We start from the raw sequence: 26,866 nt of genomic DNA on the forward strand, positions 1-26,866 counted from the left end.
ACCTAATCTTCCAAATTCAAAGAAACTGCCACAGAGCAAAATAATTTGAACAATGAATGATTATCTAATACGATCACTCACATTTGAAGTATGACCTCATCTAACCTGTCTAAATACTTGAGACAATTTAGATTTTCAAACTATTCAAAGTACTGAAATTCCACACATGTCCTTTGTAATTCTCTGCTTCATTCAAGAAATCTCCTTTCCAAATTACCACTTTCAAAATATAATTTGCCAACACACAGAAAATCAAAGACTTCCCTGAAAGGTGTATTGTCTTTCTACCCAAGGAACTCTCATTAGACTTCCAAATATTGACAGAATTCTAATAATTACTATAATTCAGATGCACACATACATATGTATGTATGCATATCCATACACATATATGTAAAATTTTAAGTTATAGTGCTCAACTCACACTACACACCCATTTTTAAGTGTGTAAAAATATACTTTAAATGCAAAAACTATAGTTTTGTTTTTAGAAATGCAGTTTGCTTCATAACTTCATTGTGTTGATACTATAAGGATCCTCCTTACAAGGTACAATTTTGTTTAATATATAAAATAAATACAATTGTATTGGGGAAAAATTTTCTCTCATGAATTGACAACCAAAAACTGCTCTTCTAAAAGTGTTTTTTTTTAAGGTTTGTTTTTGGTTTTACTTTTACATTGAATCCAAAACACTGTAACTAATAATGACAGTTGTTACCACTCATGAAATCCTAAGAGAAACCAAAATTTATGCCCCTTTAAGATGACTCTTAGTTAAAATTATTCATCACAGCTAAAGAGGAAAAAAAATCTGCTTAAACTTGTAGCAACAACATTTTCATACAGTGTTAATTAGATCAAAGCAAACAAATGTCTTTTTAAAGTAAAATGAAATTTTTCTATGGTTTATTTTTTAAAAAAATATTTAACTCAAGAACACCACCAAAAACAAACAAACTCTAAAGCTTATTTTATATAAATGCTAAAATCTATTCAATTTTTTCATCATAATGAATAACAAAATCAAGGACATTGGAGTGAAATTATTCTTAAGTATTTTTGGTTTGTATGAAACCTTGGAACAATTATTCAGATTAATTCCCAGACTGTTTATTAAAACATTGTTGTTACTTATTTAAGACAGCAGTAATTGTTTAACCCTCTAGTCTCCCATGATTTAAATATTCTAATAGCCCTAACATGCTATTAATGTTAATAAATTCATTCTTTTATAACTATATTAGAAATTCGTCATCTGCTTTTTAGTCATTTACATTGCAGAAAAAGTATTCTTATCATCCCTTTAAAAAAACCCTTCATGTTAGTTACAGAAATTCATATATCTTTCTTTCTTTCCACAGCTCCTAGTAAAGTGCCATATCATACAGATGCCCAATAATATTTCAAACAGAATTATAAAAAGCCTAAATATAATATATTTGAACCACTATTTTCTAATAGGCAAAATTTTTAACTTACACAAAGTTCTTAACAGTTTTTAACTGTTCTTAACATAGTAGATTTTATGGTGTTTATGCATATTCAACCAAACAAACTTCTTTTATTAATGTATTACAGAGACTGGAAGGATTAGAGATGGGAATAAAATATTAAAACCTTTTATCTGGAGTTTACATGTGAAAATATTAAAACCTTTTATCTGGAGTTTACACATGAAAATAGTCCTCAAAAGCTATTATTTTTTTCTTTATTTCATGAATGATTGGCTCATTGTTATATTAATTTAATAATTAAGATGTTCATTTAACTTATTTCATCTTCTTACTTGTGGAACATTAACCCAGGAAAGTACAAATAACATGAACTCTTAGTAAGAAGGTAAGCTGGTAATAAGTAATTGAAACTTCTAAGATTATCAATTTATTTTCTTCACCACAAATGTATTTTTTGCTCAGATATTTGGCCACCCAAATGTTTCAAAATAAACCCACAGACTCACCTCCATATGTAATATATATATATATATATATATATATAACTTACCTCAGTCAAATGTGGTGTAGGGTTAAATCCACAGAGATTACACACTTGATTCTTGCATTCAGTGCAAGTATTGAAGTTAGGAGGATCCTTAGAACCTATGTTGAGTTCAGTTTTGCAGAGAGGACAGGTTGATTCTGGTTTGGGCGATTTCTCCAGTTTTGTGGGAAGGACAGCCTTTTGAGGCTCAGCTGTTAAAGATTTGCTATCCTTAATAGGTGGTGGCTTTTTTTCTGTTTCTGTTCTTTTTACTGTTGGAGCTTGTTCAGCTTTGGGCTCTAATTTTTCAGCTGCTGGGGCTTTTGTTTCCTTTTTCACAGGTATACTTTTTGCAGGTGCTGGTGGTGCTTGACCTGTGGATTTGGGTGGCCCTTGTGAAGTAGGTGGCTGTGAAGGGGCAGGGGCTTGTTTCATTGGGGCCCCTGGTCCACTTTGTGAATGAGGTCCAGGTTGGCCTGCAGTGGAAATTAAATTTGATGCCTGGCTGAAGATTGATGCTCCAAACCCAAAGAGTTTCCCAGTCACGGTCTCTTGAGGAGTTGTAGGCTGTGATTTGGGGGCATCAGTAATACTTCCCAGATTCAGACTGAAACGTCTTGACTGCTCCTGAGGCTTTGGGGACTGTTGAGGTGTGGGGACAGTTTGGCCAGCGGTAGGTCGTGGGCCAGGGGGTGTTGGTGACCCTTTTGGCATTGGCTTGGCATCTGGTTTAGGACTCATTTTGGTTTGTGCTTTCTTGGGTTCTTCCTTCTTTTGTACAGGGTCAACTTGTTTTTGACCTTTGCTCTCTGAACTGGGACCAGGATGTGAAATAATTTTTGAATCTGATGCAGGTCGAGGTATGGCTTTAGAATCAAATGGGGTGACTTTTTCCCCTGTTGGTGGAAAACTCTGTGAGGGTTTGGCAGAGTCTGTTTTTAGAGGAGGGGTTGTTTTCTCTTCAGCTTGTGACTGTACTTTGGAGCTTGGAATATCAGGTTTTGTTGTTGCTGATGATGAAGATACAAGGTCTGTGGTTGGCTTTACCATCTTGGGCTGCTTTGGTTTATCATCAGCAACAGGGGCCTTGTCCTGCTCAGATGGGACAGAAGGTTCTTTGGGAGGGGCTGGCTTGGACGAAGAATCTGCCTCAGGGGGCTGCTTGGCCTTGGCTGAAGGAGAGCCATGAAGGGTTGGTTGTTTCACTAGTGGTGGTGGCTTTTTAGGCTCAGGTGCCTTGGAGAGATCCTGTTTTGGTGCAGCATCCTTCTTTGGGGAAGTCTGCTGTGGCTGTGGGGATGATTTGCTCACTGCTGATGTAGTGGTAACAGGTGCAGTCTTCAGTTTGGGCTGGGGTGATGACGGAACTGGAGCCAGATCCCCGCCTAGAGCTCTTTTCATTTGACAGTTCAAACAGAGCCACTCTTTTACCTACAAATAATATAAAACAGTGGTCACCAAGACAATACTGTAAAAACACAAAAATGTTTTCAAAACATGCATACTGCCATTTGAAACTATGTCTCTCATCATTCAAAGCAGAAAATATAGAGAAAATTATTTTAATAAATTGATATTAAAATACAATTAATCACCAGGCGTGGTGGCTCATGCCTGTAATCCCAGCACATTGGGAGGCTGAGGTGAGTGGATCACGAGGTCAGGAGTTTGAGACAAGCCTGACCAACATGGTGAAACCCCATCTCTACTTAAAATACAAAAATTAGCTGGGCATGGTGGTGTACACCTGTAATCCCAGTTACTCAGGAGGCTGAGGCAAAAAAATCACTTGAATCCAGGAGACTGAGGTTGCCGTGAGCCGAGATCGTGCCATTGCACTCCAACCTGGGTGACAGAGTGAGACTCTGTCTCAAAAAAAAAAAAATTATATGTCTCCTCAGGGACTAAAGTACCCTATATTAAGGAATATATAAAGTAAAAATCAAAATATAGTTTTGTGTTTCTTCTAATGGTAATTGTTATTCTTTGCCTTTGATTTACTTAAATTTTGATTATCCCCAGAAATAGAAAACCATGTATAATTTAAGAAAAAGCAAGTTTTATGTGTTTTTTTAACAAGCTTTCACAAAACTTGTTTTTTCTTAGATTATACATGGTTTTCTGTTTCTGGGAATAAAACATGTTAGATATCATAAATCAGTTATGAGAGTTATTTTCTCTATTGATGGCTCATAATCAATTTTAAGATATACAGCCCAGAGTAGGATTGCTAAATTATGAACACATTGCTAATTTTTAAAATTAGCAAAGCATTACTCCCCCCTCCCAGGTGACATTCAAATATTTTAAAATACAAATTGTTAACAATGCTGAGTTAGAAATAGGATATTCTCTATTAACAAAGTAAATATAAATAATAGCACTCCCTCAAATGATCACAAATAGCATGATTTAACAGAGAAAACATGGTTTCCTTAGAAATTTTATGAAGATACTTGAAAAAGCAATATGAGTAAGTAACGTACATATTTGACTGGTGATATATACATGTACATGTATGCATGTGAATGAGAGAGATTTGTATATATATGAGATATACACATATATACACAATATGCAAATGCTTTTTTGCATTGCATCTATTGTGAAAAGATGTTGTGTTTGATACCATATTTTAGAAGATAATTTAAAAGTACCTATGTTTAACATTTACCTTTTTTATTATTCTGAAATAATGTTTCCTTATAATCGATTATTTTAAATATTACCAAAATAATTTAGAATATATAATTATGCCATGATCCAACGTTCTCCACCCAAGGTAACCAATGTAAATAATTTAGCACTGAAATTCTTTGTACAGAATGCTGCACAATGAAAAAATATACATAAATAGAAGGAGCACAGGCATCAGACAAATTTCCCACAGTACAAAATTGCAAAGTGTTCAGCTGGCAAACAGTACATTTTCTATTTTCAAACAATTTCTTTTTGAAAAACAAATTGAATTAATCATTCCTAAACATTTTAAAACTTCTTTGAAATTATTTAAACTCATGTACCAGTATCACAAGGCTTATTTTGCACTCTCATGGAAAGTAAACTTATGTTTGGAGAAGGTTAAATGAGATTTTCAGTTTGAACTGAAACGTTATACTTCTGTTTTAAAAACTGAATCACAAAGTAAAATTATGATATTGTTAAACATGGGTGGTTGGTACATGGATATTCATTTATTTATTTATTTATTTATTTATTTATTTATTTATTTAGAGATGGAGTCTTGCTCGGTCGCCCAGGCTGGAGTGCAGTGGTGCGATCTCGGCCCACTGCAAGCTCTGCCTCCCAGGTTCATGCCATTCCCCTGCCTCAGCCTCCCGGGTAGCTGGGACTATAGGCGCCCACCACCACGCCCGGCTGATTTTTGGTATTTTTTAGTAGAGACAGGTTTTCACCGTGTTAGCCAGGATGGTCTCCATGTCCTGACCTCGTGATCTGCCCACCTCAGCCTCCCAAAGTGCTAGGATTACACAGGTATGAACCACCACGCCCGGCCATGGATATTCATTATATTTGTTTTCAATATGGGTATTATACACATCTGTACTCACTATATTGTCTTAACCTTTCTATATGTTTGAAGCATTTCACAAAATAAATAACTCTTTATACATATAAATATTTGAAGTCCTAAAACAATCAAACAATTGCTACTTCTGCAAGTACCATGACAAAAGGCAGGCAAAAATGTAAGAAAATTTTCACTCCATTTTCCTTAATGGAAGGAAATATGTCTATAAATATGCATCTACCCACTCACTCATAGCCCCTATTATCAATGTCAACTCTGCTGTTCTACTATGTGTTTTTCTCATTAATTTTCTTCCATAGTCTCACATGATCACCTCATAATCATGCAGCCAGACAAAAGAAGAAAAATAGAATTAAAGGCATAATTCTTACATGTATAGTCACTGACTTTTTTCTATAAAATACCTATTACGTGCAAGATCTGTATCCACATTAACTAGTTTAAATTATAAATTTCCAGGATTAGTAATTTTCATTACCATTAATTGCTTTTATTCTTTTTAACAAGCGTCATAACCAAAGTAGTTTCAAAATAAAAAATACTTATTCTTTTATGCAAATATTTATTGAGCACCTTCTACAAAGTAAATACCACTGAATAAAAGAAGCAAAAATCATGCCGGGCGCTGTGGCTCAGGCCTGTAATCCCAGCACTTTGGAAGGCCAACATGGGCAGATCTCCTGAGGTCAGGAGTTCGAGACCAGCCTGGCCAACATGGTGAAACATTGTCTCTATTAGAAATACAAAAATTAGCCAGTTGTAGTGGTGCATGCCTGCAGTCCCAGCCATTTGGGAGGCTGAAGCTGGAGAATCGCTTAAACCTGGGAGGTGGAGGTTGCATTGAGCCGAGAAGCACTCCAGCCTGGGTGACAGAGCAAGACTGTCTCAAAAAGAAAACAAAAAGCAGCAGCAGCAAATATCCCTGTCCTGATGGAGGCTATATAACAACCAAACAAGTGAATGCATAAGACAATTTCAAGGTTATGGTAGATACCATAAGTGGGAGATGAACAATGAGAACACATGGACACAGGGAGGAGAACATCACACACTGGGGCCTCTCGGGGGGTGGGGAGATAGCGGGTGATAGCATCAGGAGAAATACCTAACGTCGATAACAGGTTAGTGGGTGCAGCAAACCACCATGGCACGTGTATACCTATGTAACACACCTGCACGTTCTGCACATGTATCCCAGAACTTAAAGCATAATTTAAAAAAGAGATTAAAAAATTATGATATAAAATCCCAATTCAAGTTGTTTTAAAAAGAGAAAACAATTATCTTTAGATAATAGTCAGCGGACAATATAGATGGCAGAATTAAAGCCTCGTCATATTTTCTAACAGAACTTTCTGATAAACTTGACTAAATAAAAATTTTAAATATCACTAAACACATAGAAGAAATAAATTTAAACCTTCACAAAAAATAAAGTACAATGAATGAAGACAAGATGTACTTGAAAAAAGAACTGAATAAATATTCTACATATAAAAAAAATCTGATGATATTGTGGTGATTCTTTACTTTGCTACTAGTTTCTCTTTTTTTCCTCTGAAAAATTTCTTGGGATGTATTTGGTTTCATTAGTAAAATTCTAAGTTTCTTTGCAATCTGAACATTGGAGCTTCATCCATAGCCAGTATGCCCTAACATTATCTTTGGACAACTGTAAAATTAGAACACTGCCAGACATATTTAATGTATGATGTATATCAACACTGGGACACATTTTATACTATCTTTATTCCAAAATCAAATGATTCACTGTGGTTTATAAATGTACATGGATATATCTCTACCTAAGCAGATAGTTAGGAGAGTTAGTAAAAATGAGGTGGAAAATAGGAGTCACTGTCCCTTCACAGGGAGAGAATTCTCCTTTTCTCCTAATATACCCTTTGCTTGAACAGACTCCAACCCCTCATCTTTTGTCCTTTAAATGACCACATTTATTTTAACTTTGATAAACAACACAGAAAGATATTTGATCCATCAACATTCACCCTCATTGCTAGAATACGGGTTGAAATCATTATCTACGGCTAGCACTATATAAAAGCTTTTATCCTCTTAGGATTTTTTAGAAAGCACCTCCTTTTTATTTAATTATACTGGCCAAATCTGTTGCAGGTAGAAATGATTTGTATTTCAGCACTTAACAGTCTTGTATTGAAAACAGCAGCTTTTGCAAGCCCTGATGCAACTGACAAAAAGACAAAAGAAAAAGAAAAAAGAAAAAAATCTTTCCTACACATTGACCAAATGAAAAAGTCCATAACCAGCCCCAGCATTAACGTCACAAACCATCTTTACTGTCAGTCAGGTCTTTCACAGCGCACTTAGGGTGAGCAATGAATAGTAATACTTCCACTGCTTTCTCAGTTACCCAAGTTCAAAATCTCATAATATTTTTGCCACATTCCGATTTATTCTGAAGTGGGTCTGGATTGCTTGTGAAAGGTTCTCTCACATTTCCAAAGCCACTGTCTCTCATTTGGCCATTATTATTTCTCAAACACTTCACATTTTCACCAAAAGTAACCTGTTTAATACAACCACTCCCCTTCAAACCTCAATGCCTTAATGCCTTTATCTATGAAATAAAGTAAAAATGTTTACAAGAAATTTAAAGTATATAATTCTGTTGGTGTTCTTATGCTAGTATTTATGTAATTCTGCTATTTCCAAGCCTGTATCTCCCCAGACTCAAAACAACAAACTGTAAAGATTTACTCATGGTAGTCTTTCTATTAATCTCCAGTGTATAAATGACACTTTAAGCATCAGTTATGTTCACAAACATTTTTTGAACTAGTTTGAATTAAACAAATTAATTTAAAATATTTAACTGTGCTCTGTGTTTACTGTGAATCTCCCACTGTTTAGCCAATCTGTACAGCATTCTCAAGATGCATGCCATTCTCCATAGAACCCTACTTTGTACCTTAGGCCACTGAAAATCTATTCACATTTTGATTCAAATTGAAGAGTCTCTCACAATTACAACATCTGCTAGCCATAAATATTTTTCCTGCCTGGAGATAATCACTGTCTTGTTTTACTTCCAAAATTAAACCTTTATCTCCAATACTGAATAGAGACATACCTGCCTCAGACACTTGCTGCCAGTTACACATAGTATCTATAATACACTTGGTCCCTTCATTCTGCATGATTGGCTTTTCATCTGCTACAGCCATAAATGAAAATCTTACATGATTTTAGTCCTTATCACTTCCTCCCCATGCCTGATTCACAGAAGATGGAGAAGTTAGGCAGACAATCTCTGCAGCCATGCCTGATTCACAGAAGATGGCTTCCACAAAGGTTTCCTAAAGAACTTCCCAAATGCCCTGTCAAAAGTGGCACTGCCTCTCCAACATGATACTACAATCCACATCCATTTGACAAATGGTGGGAGAAACGGAATAAACTCTACCAGGAGAGCCTACAAGGATACCAATGTGTCCTGAAACAACTCTTAGTTCCATGTGCACACATTAAAAGGGAAGAATCCAACTGTCTTAGATAGATGTCAAGCCTGAACTTTTCCTAAATTCCAGACTTTATATGACAAATAAGGAAAAATAGCCATCTTTGCTTTCCCTATCTATAGCCTTACTTACAGAAGGTGCATAAATGAAATTCAAGGTGTGAAGATACAACTGTTTAGTGAGCTACTTAAACTCAATTATCTCTATGGAAAGGAACAAAAGAAAGGCATAAAAGTATTTGTTCCTTTAGTCTTCTGATTTAATGTGCTATATAAATGGGGGTAAGAAGATGATCAGACAGGATTTCTGCTCATTCTGAGGCCACTGTGTATTCTAATGTGGATCTGCATATAATTCCAACACTGCTGTCTGCTTAATTCAATCCTTGCGGTTTTATTTTGTTAAGCCTTTGTTATGTATGAGAGGTGTCAAATATAGTAATACAAGTTCATTGGCTAAAGTCTTTGATAGATAATCATAAGCACCCTATTTAGATTTTTCAAAAAGTACTACTTGAAGGTTTAATTGTGAACTTCACATAAAGAGTATCAATTAATGGTGCCCTTTTCAAAATAAAGTATCAAAGCTATTGATTACCAAAAAATTATATTCTGATTTTTAAGAGTGTATCTTCAATAATGACTCAAAATAATCAATTTGATACATCTAAGCAATGAAGTGAATTGATAAAATTTGGGGGTTTCAAAACTAAAGAATATTCCTGCTCAGAATTATTATTAATTTATTAAGATTCAAAACAGAATGGAAGCCCTGTCCCCCTCCCCCCGACACACACACAATTCCAGAAAGCATAAAGACCAACATCCTCTCTTCTATGTAACTCTAACTGGAAAATTTAAACACATCAACGTAATATTCATAATATGATCTCTGCTCAATTACATAGCCGTAGTACTTGGAATAATGAAACATCAGAAGAACAAACACAATGTTAGGAATTTATATTTGCTCCTTTTTGTACTGTTCACATCAGCTGTTAAATAAATTTTCTTCAATTGTGCTATTTTCCTGTCTTTGTACAATAAAACCTGTTGGACTCTTACTTTTAAACTCATCACAACTAAACTTTTCTGCAAACCGTAACATCTAAATGGACTATTTACTCCATCAAAGCAGTATTCCCATTCTCTCTTACCTGAGTTGTGATTCCCAGTCAACTTTGGGCTCCTCTCATGTTTATGTAAATGCTATCCATCTTTTACAATCCACATTGAATTTCCTTTCCTCCTTTGTCATGTATTATTCCATCATCAATGAACATCTGCTGTTTTTCAACTATTACAGTACCATTATACCCCGAACCACAGCATTTAAATTCAAATATGTAGTGATTTACAGTATTTTCCAATTGTTTCCTCTTGTCTCCTCACATAAACTTTTAAAAAGTGCAAACATGGCCAGGCATGGTGGCTCACATGTGTAATCCCAGCACTTTGGGAGGCCAAAGCAGGCGGATCACCTGAGGTCAGGAGTCCAAAACCAGCCTGGCCAATATGGTGAAACCCCATCTCTACTAAAAATACAAAAATTAGCCCGGCATGCTGGCATGTGCCTGTAATCCCAGCTACTCGGGAGGCTGAGGCAGCAGTATCGCTTGAACCGGGAGATGGAGGTTGCAGTGAGTTGAGATCATGCCACTGCAATCCAGCCTGGGAGACATAGCAAGACTCCATCTCAAAAAAAAAAGAGCAAACACTTATGCTTACTTTTACCTCTATGTTGGATACCAAGTAATTTTTAGATATTATTTAACGGTAAACTATGCAAAAGGCTTTTCTCCTATTTCTCATCATATTATTTTAAAATACTTATTGAAGACCTTCTATTACTTTGAATACCAAAAATATATAATATAACGAGACTAGAGGTTTTAAAAATCAGTATTAGGAAGATGAAATTGAGATAAAGTTTGATAACAGATTATGTTTTGTGCTACTCAAGGACTACTCAAGCCACATGAGCTCCCCCACAGAGGCAGTTACTCCCCAACAGCAGTTTGGATTGAGATGACTCACTGTAGTTGACATCTTTAGCTATTCATATTCATGCATAATTTATTTTGGTTAAAAACTAGACACTAGCATTCCTCAGAACTGTGATGGCATACTCAGCAACTTAATAAAACAATTTTCTTTAAAATAATACATCCAGAAATTGAATGGACATCTCCTCTCTGAAATTGCATGGATTACAATTTCTGCTATGTAATTCAGTAGCCATAAACAAATCTTGTAAAACATAAACTAAATATGCATTCTTTTCACCATAATAATGCTAACTGAATGCTAGCAATAAAATTTCTAAATCATTACAAATAGGATCAAGTGATAAAAGCATATTTTAATATGTTTGTCAGGATTGCCCAAAAAAAAAAAAAAAAAAAAAAACCTGACACTTTCACCAAAGCACAATTTGTCAAATAATTACAGTACACGGACATGAAAGTGTATCCATACCGTATCACAATTACACAAAGAGAGGAGGATCTCAAATCAGTAAATTGAACTTACATGCATTATGCATTAACACTTCTAAACTGCCTCTCGTGGTGAATTCAAACTTTAACACCTCAGTTGATTAACACACACCTAGGTATACCACAAAATATTGCAGCCTGTGATCCAAGGGTTCCAATTAGACAGTGTTTGTGGAAGTATCTGAATAGTTTATTGCATTGTCCTCTTATTATTTCATTTAGAAATAACAAAAGATTATATTAGTGAAAAGAATCAAAGGTCTAAATATGAACTCATTCTATATGCTGAAAACAGCATATCTTTAAATCAGACGCTCACTAGGATTAAGCCAATTAGTTGCATGTTGACTTAAGAAGGAAATAAACATACTTTTAAAAATAGATGAAATCTCCGGGTGCAGAGGCTCATGCCTGTAATCTGCACACTTTGGGAGGCTAAGCGGGGCAGATCACCAGGGGTCAGGAGTTCAAGACCAGCCTGACCAACATGGTGAAACCCTGTCTCTACTAAAAATACAAAATTAGCCAAGTGAGGTGGCACATGCCTGTAATCCCAGCTACTCAGGAGGCTGAGGCAGGAGAATTGCTTAAACCTGGGAAGCAGAGGTTGCAGTGAGCTGAGATCACACCATTGCACTCCAGCCTGCACAACGAGAGTGAAACTCCGTCTCAAAAAAAAGATAAAAATATATGAAATCCTTAACTATATTAAGGCCTCTATAAAAAGAATGTTCATAAGGAACTTTTAGCCTATTTTAGCTCTCTGTGAATAGATGCTCCTTACAACTGTCAATTATTAAAATTTTACATAGATATAACAACTTAACAGTATATTTAAGAAAAATCTCATTTTAAAATTATGATTAATCCGATTAATCTGCATTACATTATTTTCAAAAATGTTTTACAAATCTTATCTACATTTTTCATTGTCATTTATTTCCTTCTGACTATTTCTTTAACCCATTTACAGGATAGATTAACTATCCTATCAATAAGTTAAAAACTTTAAATAAATTTAAAAAGATCTACACATTAAAAATTTTCCCCAAAAATACAATTACAGAACATGTTCACATAGTAAAGCCTGCTACTTGATTTCTTTAAGTTACGTTGCATAAGTAGAAATCTGTTCATAAGAGTTGTTTTAAGTATTTAACTGGTAATGCTTACTTTGCTGAACAAAGAGTAGAAGTGTCATATTTCTGTAAATGGTATTGCAAGTGATTTTTTTATTAGAGAGAGAAAGAATAGGAAAGGTACTTTACTACTTTATATTGAAGTGAGAACTGATCTCATCTATATGTACTTTTTCATATTCTCTTTTACAAACAAGATTCCATCTTAAATTGCTAAGCATTTGGCTCTCTTTTTAGACTCTGAATTCTATTTCTGACAGTGGCCCGTTAAAGTTATGACCTTCATCATCTCTAGTCTCAATTTTGAACAGAGTGGCCTGCTTAGAGTAGGAGTTCACAGCTTTCTTAGAGAACAAAGAAGTATGAATCAATGTAAGTCTCTGGTTTGGACAGAAGTATGTATGAAGGAAAAAACAAGTACTCTTAAACCTTGATTTTTTTAAACTAAGTATTCTGAAAATATCCCTGCCAAGAATGTTAATTTCTTTTTAACTTTAAGGATATGTAAATATACACACATACATACACTTGCCATAACCTAGAAATTTAGAAAATGGTATGGTGAATCAAGTAATCCAATTAAGGACAATGTGATCTCCTATAAAAAGGTGCTAAATTTTGGGTCAGCGAATCTCACTTCTTGTATGGGATCCATTGCCAAGTAATTCTGTGACTGTGCAAAAGTCATTTAAATTCTTAACCCCAGTTTTCTTATCTACCAATGGAGTCAGTAATGATGGTGCTATCCCTATCTGCCTATTAGAATGTTATAAAGATTTTAATTAGTAGTGGTAATAGTAATAACAATGAATGTTTACCTACAATTTTAATTTCAGAGCCCTTCCACTTATATTGCCAAATGTGATTTTTAGCTTACGAATACTCTCACATTACAAATAATGAAACTAAACACTTAAAAAACAATAAAGTCACCTGACCAAATCACACAACAAATAAGTAGCTGATCTAGGTAGGATTCATACCCACATTGCCCAACTTTAAAATCTCATATTTTCCAGTTTTCCAAAGCACCATCTTACGATTAATTTATCAAGAGGGATGGCAGATTTCAAAATACTTTATAATATGAACTCTGATTTTCTTAATCTCTTTACTCGTCTTTAAAATGTAGATACCACCTCATTAAAAGAGCATAAAATGACAAAATGCATATAAAGTGCTTCGTGCACAGTTTGAAATGCATGGTGTTCAAACTACAATCTCTCTTCCCTGTGACAAGAGACCAAACTCCTTTCATATTGAAGTAAGATAAAGACAAGAAACATTGTTTGTAGTGAAAATGTTGCTTCCTTATCAAAGGTAACAAGATATACTTTTCGGTGAATTCATAGTCATGTCACTAAGAGTGGACATATGTGAGAGGCAGAACCAGGACCAGAACCCATATTGTTTGACACCTTACTGATGTACTTCATACTATTATTACTTTAAGGATAAACAGTATAAACTTCTAACAGATTATTTACCTCTTTATCTTCAGTGTAATAATATATTAGAATTATTTCTAAATGGAGCTTATATTTATCTAAACTAAGATTAAGATACCAAGAGAATTTAGTTTAGTTATAAATTAAAGATGTGAAATAGGGGAAACTGTTAGATATGTGTGTTTTCTCAAGGAATATAAACAATGAGCAAGTCAACCCTTTACTATATTCAGCTTACTGATCCAATAAATACTTTTTTTTTTTTTTTTTTTAAAACAGAGTTTCACTCTTGTCACCCAGGGTGGAGTGCAGTGGCACGACCTAGGCTCACTGCAACCTCTGCCTCTCGGGTTCAAGTGATTCCCCTGCCTCACTCAGACTCCAGAGTAGCTGGGATTACAGGGTGGAGTGCAGTGGCACGACCTAGGCTCACTGCAACCTCTGCCTCTCGGGTTCAAGTGATTCCCCTGCCTCACTCAGACTCCACAGTAGCTGGGATTACAGGTACCCACCACCACACCCAGCTAATTTTTTGTATTTTTAGCAGAGACAGGGTTTCACCGTGTTGGCCAGGCTGATCTCGAACTCCTGACCTCAGATGATCCACCCGCCTCGGCCTCCCAAAATGCTGGGATTACAAGCATGAGACACCGCACCCAGACCCAATAAATGATCTTAATGGTGGGTATCTGCCTTCACAGCAGAACATCTGTTCCTACCAAGCTACTAATATATAACAACAGGCTTACTAGACATTATGAAAGCTGGCTCTCCAGAAAGATACCTGAAACATCTAGTCATTTAAAAGCTGAAGGTTAAAAAAAAAAAAAAAAAAAGGCTTTGGTTCCAATGATTAAACTTATGTATGTATATAATATTAATATTACATATAATGTATATGCCTAGGTGTATATTAACACATAAATGCAGGGAATATCCAAATCATAAGAAAACAGTGTAAACTGGATCACATCAAAGATGAGAGCTAAACAGAGTGTTTGTAAATGTAATTAAATAATACATGTTTTTAAATGATTGAATTATATTTCTTTAATTAGAAAACTACTTTAAATAAAGGTAAATTCATTTTGTTATAATTAGGATATTCTCACTTTAAACAGTATGAACAATAGCATAGAGATTATCAGAGAATTGCAAAAAACCCAATAAACTTTGTTTTCCAAAAACCTTATGCATAGAATCTAGGTACTTAATTTTTTTTCTATTGGCTTCATGCAAACATTAGGACCAGTTAAAGCATACATGGCTGTGACAAGCAAAGAATGAACAAAGAAACTGACCAAACTTGGCATCACAGACTTAAAATATTTCAAATCCTCATCGTTATTTAGAATGAAAAATCCTTGACATTTCACCAAGAAGAATACCAAGGCTGAAGATGTAAAAATGAAGAATCAAGTCCTTTAACCCTTTATATCATATACTTGTTTAAGCATTTGATGATTTAGAGTTTTTAAAGTATACCAGTGTTAATTTTAGTTATAACATGAATTTAAAAAATAAAAAAATAGTGCATAAATGTACGGCATAAAAAGTAAAAGCCTCCCTCACTACCACCAAGCCTTACTCTCTGGAATCAATCAGTATTAACTTTTGCTTTTAGTTTTTCTTGTGGTAGCCAATAGAATATCAAATAGTAGATTTTGATTTTATTTTTATGTATAAATTGAAAATCTAATGTATTTTTACCTTGTTATCCAAGGTGAATTTTTTCATAAGACAACATTATACTATTACCTGTTTTTAGGAATAGAAATAGCTCCTTATGCTGTGGATTTCATAAAATGCTCATTCCTTTACATCCACATTACAACAGGCAGGAGTGAAGAAAACATCTCAGAGTTATCCACACTCCTGGGTACATTCACACCCTTTCCTTTCTTAGTACCCTTACCCTTGACCCACAGCCTCAGTTAGGACTACAGCTGATTAGAATTTCAGTCACCATTAAAAATTCTAGATTGCCAAGTAACTCATCAATTTCAGACTGTAATCACCCAATAGAAGGGAGTGAGGGAACCCTACAACCCAACCCCATCCCTCTCTTGGAACATACTACAACCCTCCCCTACTTCAATTTTCTTCATAACACATTGTCATCTGTCTCACCATATGTTTTATTTATTTGTGACTCTTAATAGAATACATGCTCCGTAAGGGAAGGATTTTTTCAACTTTGTTCACTCTCATATTCCCAGAGTCTAGAACACACCTGAAGTATGGTAGATGTTAAGTAAGTAAATACTTTTTTTTCTTTTGTTTTTTAACTCTATGCAATCTGGGAAAATTCTAGGTCCTTATTTTTTAGACCATTAACTGAGTTCCTTTTTTTTACCCTCAACCAGCCCATTGAAATTTGTGTATGTTAACTATAGAGAAAATATCTTCTTACATATCTCTCAGGAATAGTAAGAATTTTCTTACATTCTTTGAAGAATGAACTTTTTCCTATGAGGTTGATTGTTATTTTTGTTATTGTTTCTGTCAGTTCATATATGTCATTCATGCCATGTTATTGCTAAAATGTCTAGTTAGGCTCTTAATCCACTCACAGGTAATCAACAGTTTTTTGTCTGTTTGTAGACAGTTCTGCTTCCCTATTTGTTCTCTACTTCGAATGAGAGAAAACAGGATGGCAGGGGGTCAGTATCCAAGTAAGGACAGTTTTACTCTGATGGTAATAGTTTAGGGGATTTGACTCATAGATGAGTAATGTTCTATTTGTTTTCTTTTTTGCAATACCCCATTGTGGGAGAGAAGCATCACCTCCACTTCTATTCTTCTTTTTGAAGGTCCTAGTTTTCTCATGGGGGCCCTTCCTCAGGCAGGTCACCCTTTCATTTGTGGATTAATCTCTGGCTTTAGCCTGAAGGGGTTCCTCCTGTACCTTGTCTTCCCAGTGAAGATTAAGAAAGAGACCAGTTGTCCTTTTGTTCCTACTGCAGTTCTGAAATTTATTCTTTGACTACTACCACATCCCACTACTGCTTTTTATATTTTTTGATTCCAAGTTAGGGCTTCTCTGAGGTCTCCTGACTAGCCACTTGGACAGTGGTTTTCTCAGCTCTTTTTCCTTTCCATTTTCTTTCTACCTTCAAGGAATTCTTCAACATACCAACTTATGTTTTTGGAGCTCTTTCACATTTCTTGGAATGACTATACTTTAAATCTTTTAGAAAGTGGGACTTGAAGATAGAGGAGATGAGCATTTGTGTGCTCAGTCCTCCTTTTTAAGAGGAACTGTGTGGCAGTTTTTGCTTAGAATTTAAGCTTAAAAAAAAGTCTTTGTGCTAAAAACAGCAAGCAACTAAAAAGAGAACATCCTCTTTTCTAAAAGTTCTTTCAGTTACTTCACCATCAGGAATGTCTTACAGGCTTTCTCTCTCCACAGATTCCAGCCTCCTGACATTTGGCATAGCTCCACTATTTTCTACCAGCTCTTCTGAACAACTTCTCCCCATTTCTCTTACTAGAAAAATAAGATGCAGCAGGATTATCCATGGAAAGGTCATGGCCAGTTAAGCCATTTAACCCAACTGAAGAATTTCAGTCATTATTTTTTTGTTTTGTTTATTAAGTGGAGAAAGTTTATATGAAAGTTGATATATGCAAGTCAAGGAGTTTTTTGTTTGTTTGTTTGTTTGTTTTAGCTCATTAAAGGTGGCTATGGTTTTGTTAGACAAAATATCTGGCTTCTGCCAAAAGACTTATATATGTGCCATAATGACTAAAAAAAAAATGACAAGAAAACTTCGCTTAAATCCATTTTAATCCCTAACATTTGGTTCATTTTCAACATTCTGAAAAGTGATAAGTCATTTTCACTTATTATGAAATTTAATAAGAGTTGGGAAAATTACCAAACATTAGGGACAGGCCTTTAGATCTCTGTTCCTAAATATATCTTGACTGAGGCTACATACCAAAAGAGATAAAGTAAATCAACAAAAACAATATACTTCTGCCTCCAATTAGAAAGCAAACGTTCAGGTTCTGTGTCAAAATGCATGCCCAAAGAGAAGACAAATATTAGAGAGATTTATTCAATTAATGGGCCACAAGAAGAGATACAGCTATACACCCCTCTGGTCAAGGTCGAGGCATCAAAGGTCTAGGCTTGCAGCCAGTGGATTCTTAAGGTTTGTCTGGAACAGCATACATCTTGATAGCCTCCAGAGAAGGCAGTTAATTTAAAGGTGATCCTCTTCACATAGATGTTTGGGTTGCCTAAAGTGCTCATGTGTGGCAGGGTTGGGTCGGGGAGTGATGATTCGTGAGTTTGGAACTAAGGGAGTAAACACGTCCCCTTCTCTAAAGCTTGTGGCTGAGTGTAGCTAATTATCTAGTCCTTCCTTCCTTCCTTCCTTCCTTCCCAGACCTGGTAGTCATTACAGAGCCATGATGGTCACAAGCAAATATAGTCATAATTCTGATAGATTGGTAACAAAAAATATTAGAGAAATTCTTCCTTTTTTAAGGAATGTTAAGTGTATCTATTTCACCCATACATTACGCAAGCAAAGAGTTACATGCATATAAACAACAAGCTGGAAAATAATAAATTCACATAATTGTACCAAAGGATGTCCAGCTTCTGTCCCTATCTTGCATAGAAAAACTGTTTACTCAATGTGAATACTTGAGGGCAACTTGACCCAGAGTGTTACATCCTCTTTGGAAGATGCAGATTTATTTTTTCATGGATACGTACGAAAGTTATGGTGTTTTACACCACAACTGTGACAGAAGTGGTGGTTGTCCCCAAAATTTCATCAACCTTATCTCCTGTAACAGAAGCTTACAGCCTCTCTCTAGAGCTCTAACTTCTCAATTCTGATCTCCATAAAATTTAGGAGTTAGAGAAACTGGCTATTTGGTAGGCAGTATTGGAAAAGATGCCTTTCTAGAGTTCAGAATTGGACCTTTTGATTGCATTTTTTCTTATAGGAAAAAAAATCAATGAAAGTTAAAATGAAATGATATCACTAATACTATTGATCGAATGTCTTTAGATGGCTGCCTCAGCATCTAAGAATTTATGATACTGTTATCTATGTAAAAAAGAATGTACAATAAATTTAAAGGCCAAATTTGTTTCAAATATTAAGATCATCTGTGTTGCCATATATTGCAACTTTAAAAGCACTTCATGTATCTAAAATACCTTCTCATACAAATTTTCAGTTAATCTTCCAGTGTGTCTGGCAGAGAGCATGTTATTATTTTCATATGTCAAATGGTGCCATTGCAACAGAAAGTGTAAATGGCTTGTCCAAGTTTATTCAGTCAATAAGGAAATGCCTTCCTTTACATAGCTAGTGAGCCTCTCTACCTGCCCTTATGTTCCTAGCTTCTTCCATCCTCATTTATGTGTGTTCAAATTCTTATTATCTTTCATATTCCCAGCTCACATACTTCACCTTTCATGAAGATAGCTCTAATATCCCCCACTAATTGTGATGGTTTCTTCCTTTGACCCTGTAACACTTCATCTCTCTTCCTACCACAGGTAAACTGATTTGGAATCGGAATGATTGGCTTCTGTTTGGGAATATACTATCTGGGTGATCCTCACAACTAAACTAACTATAGTAACTACTTGAATGCCAGTTTCCTCATTGGTATAATAGAGAAGAAACACAAAATTATAGGAAGTTTAATTTTAATAAAACAAAGGACTCTGTGAACTGAAAAGCCCTATACAAACTTACTTTTTTTTTTTTTTTTTTTGAGACAGAGTCTTGCTTTGCTCTGTTGCCCAGGCTGGAATGCAGTGGCGAGATCTTGGCTCACTGCAAGTTCCGCCTCCCCGGTTCAGGCCATGCTCCTGCTTCAGCCTCCCTAGTAGCTGGGACTACAAGCGCCTGCCACCATGCTTGGCTAATTTTTTGTATTTTTAGTAGAGACGGGGTTTCACTGTGTTAGCCAGGATGGTCTCAGTCTCCTGACCTCGTGATCTGCCCGCCTCAGCCTCCCAAAGTGCTGGGGTTACAGGCATGAGCCACCGCGCCCGGCCCAAAGTTACTTTTTATAGAAATAAATATATAGATGTTCTTTTTATGTGCAACTTGTATTTCCCCTATTTATGGTTGAGAGAAGACTGCATATCTAACAAATATTTGATTCTCCCATAGCATTCAATAATGCTTTGTAACTAGGCATTTGATACAAATTAGTACAATGAACCATCAAATGTGTATCATATTAATTGAGGTAACTTTCAAACAGTAGAAAGCTCATCACTACCTGCTAAATGTGTAAGGCTAAAATCTGACTTCAACCTATCTTCAATCTCATTGCCCATTTCTTTTCCAACACCCTAGCTAACCTACATTTATTCTTGACTCCCTAAAATATACTCTGTACTTTTGTAGCTCCAAGTTTGGGCCCAAATCATTACACTCTTTGATGTCCTATATCTATTGAAATAGTGCCCATCCTTATATGCCCAGCTCAAATGCCATTTTCCCCATGAAGTTTTCCTTAATCTCATCCCCTGGAAATGGGCACTTTCTACTCTGAAGTCTATATTTATTCATATCTCTCACAGCTCTTATAATCTGGTCACATATATTATATTTTCTTGTGCATGTATTATCTTGTGATTTTTAATCTATTAAGATCAACATTCACATTTTAGTTATCTTTATATCTCACCAAACATATAACAGAATATCTTCCACATAGTAGGTATTCAAATAATAACTGTCTTTCTTACATTGGGTGTAGAAATAACATATACAGCTTAATTTCCAGCTGCATATTTCTGCCTTGTAAATTGCCACAAAACCAAGACAAATCCAAACACTATAAAACGATCATCTATCATTTGAAGTCATTATTACTTCACATTCCTATAAGGAGAGTATAATATGGGGAGAAATATATTTTACCAAGGCTTAAAAAGCTACATATATATATGTATATATAAAAACATATGTATATGTATATATTGTATATATAAACATATGTATATGTATATATGTGTATATATATACATATGTATATGTATATATGTGTATATATATAAACTACTTATAATCTGATTTCTTCCATAAGTCAAATGCAGCATATTCTTATTAATTGTAGTTTTATAAGTAAATGATTATTTATTTGAAAAGTTAAATTACTCAATATTACTTTTGTTTAAAAAAGTAAAAGTTACTTTAGAAAACAACCAAAAGTTGACATATTTTAAATTTGCATCATTTTTCATAAGTATCCACATTAACATAAATTACCAATGATCATCATTATTGTTATTATCATGATAGATTTCATTTATAACAAAAGTATACAAGCTTCACGTCTCAGGGATATTTAAATCACATAATCCTTCACTGCCTGCTGTCAGTTACTTCCTGGGCTGTTTGCAGATGTAATGCACAGATAGCCCACTAACAGTTGTCCTCCAGACAGGCGAAATGATTTCTGTGCCTTCTCATTAAGTAGAGGCTATTAGATCTCTTAAAAAAAGGAATCCCTCATATTCTCTTAGAGCCTAAACCTCTTCTCTATTTATATGCTGATCACTACCTACTAAATGTGGAAAGCCAAAGTCTGACTCTAACCTATCTCCAACCTCACTGCCCATTTCTTTATATCATCTTCACTGTTTTATTTCTTAATGCCAGAGAATTTCTGAGTTTTTAAAAATGCTTTGTATCTTCTTGTCTCTTCCCCTAAAAAAAAAAAAAAAACTCTGAATCTCTACCTATTAAAATGCTACATTTTTCCAGGCCTTTTCATGCTGAACTAATATTAATAAAGTCAGTTAACTTGCTGAGAACTACTCTTCTATCCTCAATCTGAGTAAACAAACTTGTACTCATCTATATCACAATTAACCTTTTTATAATTTGATGAGTCAGGAAGTATTACCCAGCTAACCCTTGGAAACATAAGGCTACCCAGATTCAAGCCTAGGCGATATAAACTGTCATCTGAGAAGTCACCCATACATTCTGAACCTGCTCTAACAACTTCTTCATTTTGTGAAATGATTTAATACTGTTATTAAGGACTCTCAACATGCCCTCATTTGATATATCAGAATTACTAGCAGGGAAAAGGGATGTGGAGATTAAAAAACTCTATTCAGTTTTAAGTTAAAATTGTATTCAGAATTTGAAAACACTGTCCACGTTTTTTTCTAACACAAATATAAATAACATTTACGAATACCAAAATTTTGATAGGTAGGAACACCAATGTAAAAGTTAAAGCAATATCATTGTATGCTAAATAACAGTGTGGGTCTTAAATACAGAGTGAAATGAGTAGATGCCCAGCATCTTTCAATCAATTTATATTTGTCTTATATGTCAAATTTTCAGAAATTGTGGCAATGTTTGAGGCTTCTGGTCAGAGAAATGTTAAAAAAAAATTACAACTGGCAGAAAACAAAACGAACGAAGGAGGGGAGAATCCAGAGAAAGACAATGCCATCATGTCATATATGTGTTTAGTTAAGCATCATTTGTATAAGATGATGATATGGCTGAAGAGTATGGACTCAGTGAATAAATGCACTTACCTCCGTTAAATGAGGATTGGGATTAAAACCACAGAGACTACAGACAGTGGTTTGACACTCAGTGCATGTGTTAAAATTGGCCTTTTCTGGAACATGCAACAGAAGTTCAGTGGTATTGCAAAGAGGACAGATGGTTTTAGGGAGGTCTTGTGAAGGAGGCTGTTTTGCAGATGGAGACACTGTTGGTGGCTGCAGAGGTTTTCCAGATCCTGTTTGGCTTACTGGTTTTGTAGATTGCTGAGCCGAGGGCTTTGCTGGGCTAGGCTGTTGAGCTGAGGGTTTTGCTGAGCCAGGCTGTTGAGATGGGGGTTTTGCTGAGCCAGGCTGTTGAGGTGGGGGCTTTGCTGAGCCAGGCTGTTGAGGTGGGGGCTTTGCTGAGCCAGGCTGTTGAGGTGGGGGCTTTGCTGGGCCAGGCTGTTGAGGTGGGAGCTTTGCTGGGCCAGGCAGTTGTGAAGGAGGCTTTGTTGGGCCAGTCTGCTGGGCAGAAGTCTTTCCGGGTCCTGCCTGTTGAGCTGGAATCTTTCCTGGCCCAGGCTGCTGAACTGGAGTCTTTGTAGGCCCAGGTGCCTTAGCTGGAGACTGTAGCCCAGGTTGTTGAGCTAGGGGTTTTGGTGTCCCCACCTGCTGGGTTGGAGGCTTTGCTGGCCCTGGCTGTTGAGCTGGAGTCTTTCCAACTCCAGGAGGCTGAGCTAGAGCCTTTGGCCCAGGCTGCTCCGATGAAGGCTTCTCTGACCCAGTCTGCTGAGCTGGAGGCTTAGCAGGACCAAGAGGCTGAGCTGGAGGCTTTGTTGTCCCTGGTGGCTGGACTGGGGGTTTCACTGTCCCTGGTTGTTGAGCCAGTGGCTTTGTTAGCCCTGAGGGCTGAGCTGGGGGCTTTGCAGGACCAGGCTGTGATTTTTCATGTCCAGGCTGCTGTGCTGGAGGTTTTCCAGGAGTTGGTTGCTGAATAGGTGGTTTGGATGGGCTTTGCAGTGAGGGTTTAACTGATTCTCCCCTTACTATGTCTGCCTGTTTAGTCTGAGGCCTGGATGCATCTCGTTGAAGTGGCAATTTTGCATGGTCTGTCTGAGGAGTCTGGGCAGGACCCTGAATTGGCTTTCCTGTACCTGGAGGTTGCGATTTAATTTTTTCTGGTTGTTGAGAAGATATTGATTTGGGAGTGCCATCCTGCTGAAGTGGATCCCTACCAGGTCCTTGCTGCTTAGGAACCGGCTTGGGTGGCTGTTGTTGTAAAGGAGGTTTTATGATTCCTTCAGGTTTTCCTTGCTCCTTCTGAACCACTTTTTGTTTCTTGGTGGTTTCTTCCTGGGATGCCTCAGAGTCTGATATCAAATCAAAAGGGTTGAATTTATTTACAACAGAGGAAACAGCACTTAAAGGGTTAACCTCTGAGAGGAAGCCAGGCATCATACTAGACTTGTGCTCTTCCTTTAAATCAGTTCTGGACTTTGATTCTTTCAAGCTAATAGTGGAAGGACTCCTCCCAGGCAATTTCTGCTCTGACCTGAAAGTGTCTGTAGTTCTACTTTTACTGAGACCAGGTTGAGCTGGACGCCCAGGGTCCGGGGGTCTTCCTGATTGCTTTGGAGGATGACTACTATCCAACTCTTGTTTCCTAGAAGAGTAAAAAAAAAAAAAAAAAAAATCAAGTGAAAATAATGGAAATTATTTCAAATCAAAGTAATACAAAAAACCTATTGCTTATATCTTCAAAATTATGAATGTATAAATATAACTAGAACCCATTTTTGTAGCATCCTTTAAGTGATCATAAAACTTTTAATGCTTTTTTTTCTTTCTTTAAATGGGTAGAGATTTTCAACAAGCAAGTGAAGAAAAAAAAACTTGCTGAGTGATAAAAATTAAAATATATAATTAGAAAATACTTATAATAAAAGTAATTTACCTTTGCACTTAATAGAATCTGGCCTTAAAACTTAACTAAATATAGGTTTAAATTAAAACCTCAATAAATCAATACAAAGTCATATTATAAGGCATACATGTTCACAGAGTGTATTTTTTTCTTTTTATCAAAAGTTATGGTCTTTTGATATAAGAAAGTCTTCCAAATGCTAGCAGCATTGAGAATTAAAAATATTCATTTTTAAATATAGGAGTCTGCTGAGACTTTTTAAAAATTTCATTTTGAGAATTTACATGAACTAAATAGGGAATACAATGTGAAATAAGGGGAGTTTCTGATAATGGAGTTTACATGATGCTTTCCCAGGAATGCTAAAAAGTTTATAATCTATTTAATTTTACTTGGGCTTCTAGTGATCCAGGTCACTGGCCAGGAGAGACTGGGACACAGATGTGGGCACCTAAAATCATGACAGTCCCAGAGAGTGACTGGGGATTATCCCCATGCCTCCATCTAGAAAGGCACCATTCATCAAATATTATCCTTATGAAACATTACAGAAAGAGAATTTCTACATCCATTATTTAGACATTCTTGAGGAACAACCCCATCTTTATTATTGAAGATCAGTGTTATCTTTTTTAAAAAATAACTGATTATTAACCCGAAATTTTTATGGGAAGCATAATAGGTGCTTAAATCATCTTGAGATATATCTTGGTATCCATATATCTTACTCAGTGTTTGCTACACTATCTCTTAATGCCATTGATTGATTATTAGTAATCTAATTTATTATTGACATTGAGATTAAATGTAGCAAGTAGTTAATTTTCAAGATATATCTTAATTCATAGACAAATATACAAGACATTTTTAAAAACAGCCTTGGAAACATGATACATTTTAAATGACTATGGTTAAATAATTAAAATAGGAGTTTCTTATTTTTTATATATCTATTGTTTTAGCCAAAAGTCATATTAAATACAGAAACTTTTAAAATAATTCATACTTTAACTTTTAAAATAATTCATACTTTAGTGATAAAGTTGCAGCTAAAAGAATATTCTGAATTAGAATTATGGAGAAAATCATATTATAAGTATTTTATTTGATATATGAGGCTTTTTAAATTTTGAAAAATGTTTCTTTTTAATTAAAGGAAACAAGAATAAAGCAACTTAGTAGCACCTACAATATAATATCAGAATAAAGATTTATAGGTTCTAATTGGGTTTACCAAAATTTACCTGCTAATGAGACAGACTACAAATATTTTATTTCATATTCAATACTTCTTATGAATTAACTTTTTCCAAATTTCCTGACATAGAAATTTGAGTACAGGTCAGGATGTAAGAGATAGCAGAAAGAAGCAAAGAAGCATTACTTCTAGGTAGCAAGCACTTAGAAGAAAAGAAAATAATCTATAAATGGCAACGTATGCATAAAGTGATTTTCTGGTAAAAGACAAATAAGTAGATTCTGAATTTTTGAAATTTCCTCCAAGGAAAAGTTTACAAAAATATATATATTCTACCATGTCTCTCAAGGCTTTACTTAAACAGAACTAAAAGTGTTACCCTAGTTAATTCCAATAGTTCCAAGCTAGCTCTTAAAATGGACTGCTACATATTTCCATTTGGAGAAAATCATTCTGAACATTTCTTTATAGGTACACTATTCAGACCTTGACATTATTCTATAAATCTTCTATATTTACTTAATATATTGTACCATTCCCTTGAACAGCACATGCTTAGGGCTGATTACAGGTATGGCAATCCTATGAGTAATTATTAGGCATTTTATTTAAATAACTTCCCTGTACAGAGTCCTATAAATCTAACTTTAAGCAGAGTACCAAAAAAAATCTACCTTAATTATACTAAATTTTTCTCTCTTGAAAATACTACTAAACTTATTTTAATCATTGTTTTAATATTTCACTTAATCCATCATATTTGTAAAACAACAAAAAATAAACTTCATGAATGTCAAATATTTGTGATAATCAGAAACAGCAGAATTGAAAGCAAGCTGCTTGCACCAGGAATTATAATTGCATGTACTTCCTACAAATATAAGTTGTACTTTACTATAGAATCCCCATCAGAAAATAGGCATACAACCCTAAAGACTATCTTATAATTTAAACTTAGTTGCTATAACTATGTAAATAAAAGTAAAACACAGAGATCTTTGAGTGGGAAATGGAAAGAAAATCAAGAGAAAAAACTGTCAATACCAAACAAAAATGTAAAGGTGCTGCTGTCTTTTGGTGAAATTTTGTTAGGCATAACAGTTTTACTGTTAAAA

At 35.2% G+C, this 26,866-nt stretch overlaps 1 protein-coding gene across 4 annotated transcripts in view; it reads right to left on the reverse strand.

Moving 5' to 3' along the window:
- PCLO (piccolo presynaptic cytomatrix protein) overlaps nt 1–26,866 on the reverse strand; it is a 412,454-nt gene that overhangs the window by 381,624 nt on the left and 3,964 nt on the right. For all 4 annotated transcript variants that reach the window (XM_055114599.3, XM_057302898.2, XM_057302897.2 and 1 more), the window contains exons 2-3: nt 22,678–24,292; nt 2,008–3,414 (exon numbers count right to left, since the gene is read on the reverse strand). In XM_055114599.3, coding sequence (XP_054970574.2) covers nt 2,008–3,414; nt 22,678–24,292 — 3,022 coding nt within the window. The remainder of the gene's footprint in view (nt 1–2,007; nt 3,415–22,677; nt 24,293–26,866) is intronic.

The sequence above is a fragment of the Pan paniscus genome, chromosome 6 (assembly GCF_029289425.2).
Source record: "Pan paniscus chromosome 6, NHGRI_mPanPan1-v2.0_pri, whole genome shotgun sequence".
NCBI classification, from domain to species: Eukaryota; Metazoa; Chordata; class Mammalia; order Primates; family Hominidae; genus Pan; species Pan paniscus.